The following is a 6,000-nucleotide window of genomic DNA, read 5'->3' as shown; positions in this document are numbered from 1 at the left end:
CATGGTGAAAAAATGAAAATAAATTTATACACGTAATTAACAATTTAAAGCACGACGAATCTTAATTTTATTTGTGTTTTTTTTATAAAAGTAATCATGTTCTTACATTGTCACCTTCCTCTAATTTTTTTGGATTGATTGTGCACAAAAACATCTAACATAAATCCGTGAGATAGCGGTCTATAACTACCCTTGCTTGTAACCACCTTTATTTTTTAATACCGTATAAACAACCTTCACTTCAAAGTTGCTTGAACGGAGCAAACAGATTATGCATGAATAATTTTTTCCTGTTACAAAGTAAATCATATAAAAATTTAAAACAACATGTTCGATGAACAAAACAAATATTATAAAAAAATAACAACCAAACATACATCACTAATAGTTAATTTATTGATATCATCCACCAATATCATGTCAAGACTATATTCTTTTCCCGTGTTTGGATTTGTCGACTCCCACATAGCGGTCTATAACTACCCTTGCTTGTAACCACCTTTATTTTTTAATACTGTATAAACAACCTTCACTTCAAAGTTGCTTGAACGGAGCAAACAGATTATGCATGAATAATTTTTCCTCTATACAAAGTAAATCATATAGAAATTAACAACAACATGTCCGATGAACAAAACAAATATTATAAAAAAAAAACCACAAACATACATCACTAATAGTTAATTTATTAATATCATCTATCAATATCATGTCAAGACTATATTCTTTTCTCGTGTTTGGATTTGTCGACTCCCACATAACATACATCACTAATAGTTAATTTATTAATATCATCCATCAATATCATGTCAAGACTATATTCTTTTCTCGTATTTGGATTTGTCGACTCCCACATAACGGTCTATAACTACCTTTGTTTGCAACAACCTTTATTTTTTTAACGCTGTATAAACAACCTTCACTTATCGTTGCAGAAAAACGGCGCCACCGAGTTAGAAATCGAGCAAGAGAACTATCACCGGAGGGAGGCAGGGTTGTGGTATTGAAAGAGGACAAAATCAGATTCTGAAACTTGCTTCTAATATACCCCAAACTAAAAAAGTTAGTTCTTATTTTTGATATTTTTCATTCAAAAATTCCAGAAAATTAGAAAAATAGAACGGAGCGATGGTAGGGTTGTGGTATTGAAAGAAAGGAGGTTGTGTTTAGATGATCCAAAAACCTACAATCGATAAAGGTATTTATAGGTGAGAGAGACTTGCGTGCTAGTGTTTCCCATAATTAAATAATCAGAAACAAAATAAGATTAAAACTTTCAAGTTATTATATTCCATAAATAATCTGAAACAAAATCAGATTCTGAAACTTGCTACTAATATACTCGAAACTAAAAAAGGTAATTCAAAATTTTGATATTTTTCATCCAAAAATTTCAGAAAACTAGAAAAATAGAACGTACCGACGTGAGAGGCACCACCTACACGCCCCTCGCTTCTCCTTTATATAAGTATACTGATGATTGATGATTTTCTTGGGCTAAATAATTTTTCACAACTTTTTGGATGCCTTTTTATTAATACTTGCTGCCCCTTAGTAAGCCTTCCCCTGATTCATGAAGAAATTTAGAATTTTATCTAAAGCAGTGAGTAATTCATGTAATTTGATTAAAAGCCCACCACGTTCGTTTAAAATATGATTCTGGTAAAGCCTCTAGAACCCGGAGTCCCGAGTAACTTGCATGTAAGCAGACCAAGTGGGCGCAGCTAAAGCACGTGTGCATTGCCTGTCTGTAACTCCTTGCCAAAGCTGGCATGGAACCTTAAGCTAACCTAAACAGTACAGCAGTGTGCTAACTCACCCCAGTCCACACCTCATAAAATATTACAGGTTGCTATTTATTATAAATTAGGCAGTGTACAATTTCACAGGAGTGGTTCATGGTTGGTGAGCATTTGTTTTCAATAAAGTTTCAACTTTTCAATTTTAATTTAATAAAAGATATGAAAATTATTTTTATGGGTTTTTCTGGTTTAGATTCATAGTGATCTTGAATTCTTGATGTGATTGCATGCCTATAATTCATGTATGCATGTCTGTATCAAATGGGGTATATAATTAGATTGACATGACACTTTGTTTTGGATTGTTTGATCTTCTTGGTTAACTGTCAGTCTGCCCATTATTGTTATAAATTGTTACCATATCCTTCTGAAAATACCCATATCAGAATTTCTTGAACTTCACTGCTGATAGAAGCCCTGGTATATTTTATATCAGTTTCCAGACATATCGAAATCGTTTAATCTGGCCTTGATATGGTTGCAGATAATTGAGAACGCGAAAACTGAAGCAGAGATGAAATTTATGAAACTTGGTTCTAGGCCGGATACTTTCTGTACTAATGAGTCTGTGAGGTAAGAATGAGATTATACCTTTTTAGATATCTTATTTGTTTTATGTGAGGGGATGAATTTAGGTCTTTTTTGCTTGTTGATACTGCAGGTCAATCTCCTCAGAGGTTTCTTGTGATCTTCTGATACAAGTAAAGGGAACGAGATATTTTCTGCACAAGGTGAGCATTTTGGTGAAGGCCTTTTCTTTCCTTATGAGTCTGATTTAGTTGTGATGAAAATAATTGTGTTTTCTTGATTGTTGTCACAGTTTCCGCTGTTGACCAAGTGTTTGCGCCTTCAGAAGCTGTGCTCTGACTCACCTGAATCGTCGCCATGCCAAATAGTCCAACTCCCTGAATTCCCAGGTGGAGTTGAGGCTTTTGAATTATGTGCTAAATTCTGCTATGGGATTACAATTACACTCAGTGCGTACAATATTGTATCAGCTCGATTGGCTGCTGAGTATCTTCAGATGACTGAGGATGTAGAGAAGGGAAATTTGATCTATAAGCTAGAGGTTTTCCTAAATTCTTGTGTTCTTCATGGTTGGAAGGACTCGGTTGTGACCTTACAAAGCACCAAAGCGTACCCTTCATGGGCAGAAGACCTCAGTATTACTAGCAGATGCATTGAAGCTATTGCTTTAAAAGTTCTTTCCCAACCCTCAAAGGTGCCGCAAGCAAGAAGAAGTAGAGATAATACTCAGTCCTGTAATGTTGCAGAGAGTCAGCCATCTAAACATGTAACCAAGGGATGGTGGGCCGATGACGTTGCAGACTTGGGCATAGACCTTTATTGGAGAACAATGATAGCCATTAAATCCAAAAGAAAGGTTCCTTCTAGCCTTATTGGTGATGCATTGAGGATTTATGCATCTCGACGTCTACCAAACATATCAAAACACTTGGATGCTGATAAGCAAGTTGAGACTGATCTTAAGTCAGATGCTAATGAGGTAAGCTCAAAACATAGATTTCTATTGGAATCAATAATTAGCTTACTACCAGTAGACAGAAGTGCGGTTTCTTGTAGCTTCCTACTTAAACTTTTGAAAGCAGCGAATATCCTTGAAGCGTCTTTCTCATCAAAAATGGAACTAGCAAGAAGGATTGCAGTTCAGTTAGAGGAAGCAACAGTCAGTGATTTTTTGATTCCCAGCTCGTCTCGCAATCAAGACACAAAATATGATGTTGACATAGTCATCACAATACTAGAGCAGTTCATGTTACAGGGTCAGAGCCCAACAACTAGCCCTTCAAGAGCCGAAGGGGATTTTCAAAGACAAAGGTCGCGTTCAGCTGAGAATATAGATTTTGAGTTTCAGGAGAGCAGGAGGTCATCTTCAGCATCTCATAGCTCTAAACTGAAAGTGTCAAAACTCGTGGATGGCTACCTTCAAGTGGTAGCTTGGGAAAAACAATTGCCCCTTGCAAAATTTCTACAAATTGCTGAGGCTCTTCCTGCATTTTCAAGGCCTAAACATGATGGTCTATACAAAGCTATTGACATCTATTTGAAGGTACACCTCATCCAATTTGATATATCCAGTAAACACGGTCATTTCATTTGTACCAAGATATCTTATTAATTTTACCGTGTTTTTATTGAAAACATACCTTAATCATAAAAATGTGAATAATCAATAGACGAACTAGCATCAGTTAGAGTACATGTCACAGTTATTTTCTTTTAAATTGCATGAAAATATGTATACTAGAATGCACACTAAATTTATCATCTGTGGAACATCCAGGGACACCCTGAACTCAACAAGAGTGAAAGAAAGCGTCTTTGCAGAGTTCTGGACTGCCAGAAGTTGTCCACGGAAGCCTGCAGTGATGCAGCACAAAATGAGTTGCTTCCGCTGAGGGTAGTTGTGCAAGTTCTCTTTACTGAGCAGGCTCGAGCTGCTAAAAATGGTCAGGAAGCGACCAACATTCCTAGCAATATAAAGGCACTTCTGCATTCACATGTTGATTCACCAAGGCCTTTGGGGTCATCAGTCACAACAAAGGCTTCGGGAGCAGATGATCAGTGGAGCATCTCAGTCCTCGGGACACCAAAGTCCAACCTTTCAACTCTAAAAATGAAGCTCGCTGAAGATGAAGACTTAGACGAAAACTGTACAGATGAAACTGAGAGATCACCAAGAATCAGGGCATTCTGCGCGCTTCCTGATCGACCCAAAAGGATGCTGAGTAAGTTGTGGTCCATTAACAGACATAGAAGCGAAAAAGTCTAAATTTATTCAATTATGTTCCAATAGATGGTGTTGTTTCCTAAATGGTAACTACTATTCCCTGTTCTCTTCCTTTCTCTTATCTTGCAAAATGTTGTAATCTCTAGAGTAAACAGATATCAACTGTATATCATCAGTGTAATTTTTGCTAATAAATAGCATTATATTATTTTAACAAGATAAATAAATAGTGTCTGGGGCATCAATTTCTTCTGGATACATGACTGCAAGTCTGCAACCACTTGCATCGACGAAATCCTTTAACAGAGTTAATACGATGTTATTTGCCTGCAGATCGAATGTCAGTATGTCACCTGTATTTATCTCTATGTCGTGGTCTACAAATGCATATCAACTATCTTTGATCCAGGAAATACCTTGAGAAATAATTCTGCCTAGTGTTTGTCACCAAAACCCGAAATCTGAGTACTAGGAAATATCTGAGATCTTTAGTGTATTGAATTTGCACCTGCTCAAATTCATTTACAGACCTTTTTTTTTTTTTTTGCTAAATCATTTACAGACCTATATAACCCTTCAATAGCACTAAACTTAAGTCGGAGACAATGCAATGTGAAAACACATATTTCTGAACTCCTGATTCGGACAAACTGATACAGAGATCTTATGTCTGTAATCTTCACACGTTGGTAAAAAATGCGTAGCCACATGCTTGAATAAGCTAGCCTTTTATAGTTGTATCTTCCAGGACCAGTTCTTGATTAATGCTTCCTACTAATATTCTTTAGAGAGCACGATGAGATATCCTAGTGGTCAGGCCTTATCATTTATCGTTTCATGTACCATTTTCAATCCTCGTGAACAGATACTAATTTGTAAAGCATGTAAGTTTAACATTTAAACCAAAATATAAATGTGGATTTGTGCAAGGTAACATGATTTTTCATGTGGTCTAGCTGGATAGAAAATCAGACGATTGTGCAGTATCTTATCAGTATCAGATGAAGATTAAATATAACGTTGGGTGTTTGATCATATTCGCAAAGAAAAAACAGGAACAGTACGTTTTAGGTACATGTTGAGTGATTTGGATTACTCTCTGTCACCTTGTAATTAGCATAGTATTCCATTTCTGTCATTCAATAATACAGTCACTTTTTTTCAAAAAATAATAATAATACAGTCACTTTGATCTCCCCTTCTTGGTACTTCCAAGAAGTCGATGATTCAAGTTAACTAAAAAGCCGAATATTTCAATCTCATTTTCGACTCCCGAAGAGAGCAGAATTTGTGATTATGCCTCCTGGATCAGAGCCTGTCGCGCTTAGGTGCGGTTTACCTTGGTTCACGTAGTTTGCAGGCTATTGCGTGAGCTCGTGGGTTTACCCAGTGCGCACCCGAAGGGTAGCGGCTGCGGGTTCCTACGTTAAAAAAAAAAAAAAATTC

General features: G+C 36.5%; 1 protein-coding gene across 1 annotated transcript; it reads left to right on the top strand.

The window, feature by feature from the left end:
* The first annotated feature begins 2,142 nt into the window (after positions 1-2,142).
* LOC108200289 (BTB/POZ domain-containing protein At1g67900) lies at positions 2,143-4,799 on the top strand. Its single transcript, XM_017368394.2, has 4 exons — positions 2,143-2,375; positions 2,464-2,533; positions 2,623-3,873; positions 4,108-4,799. The coding sequence occupies exons 1-4, from the start codon at positions 2,317-2,319 to the stop codon at positions 4,594-4,596; spliced, it is 1,869 nt and encodes a 622-aa protein (XP_017223883.1). The 5' UTR covers positions 2,143-2,316; the 3' UTR covers positions 4,597-4,799.
* The last annotated feature ends 1,201 nt before the right edge of the window (positions 4,800-6,000 follow it).

Source organism: Daucus carota, chromosome 9, assembly GCF_001625215.2.
Source record: "Daucus carota subsp. sativus chromosome 9, DH1 v3.0, whole genome shotgun sequence".
NCBI classification, from domain to species: domain Eukaryota; kingdom Viridiplantae; phylum Streptophyta; class Magnoliopsida; order Apiales; family Apiaceae; genus Daucus; species Daucus carota.
This window is presented reverse-complemented; position numbering and strand designations above follow the sequence as displayed.

Excerpts from the sequence above, each read along its gene's own strand:
- LOC108200289 (XM_017368394.2), top strand. The coding sequence starts at position 2,317 with ATGAAATTTATGAAACTTGGTTCTAGGCCGGATACTTTCTGTACTAAT. Across the intron at positions 2,376-2,463 it reads TGTACTAATGAGTCTGTGAG|GTCAATCTCCTCAGAGGTTT; the intron begins GTAAGAATGAGA and ends TTGATACTGCAG. Across the intron at positions 2,534-2,622 it reads CGAGATATTTTCTGCACAAG|TTTCCGCTGTTGACCAAGTG; the intron begins GTGAGCATTTTG and ends TTGTTGTCACAG.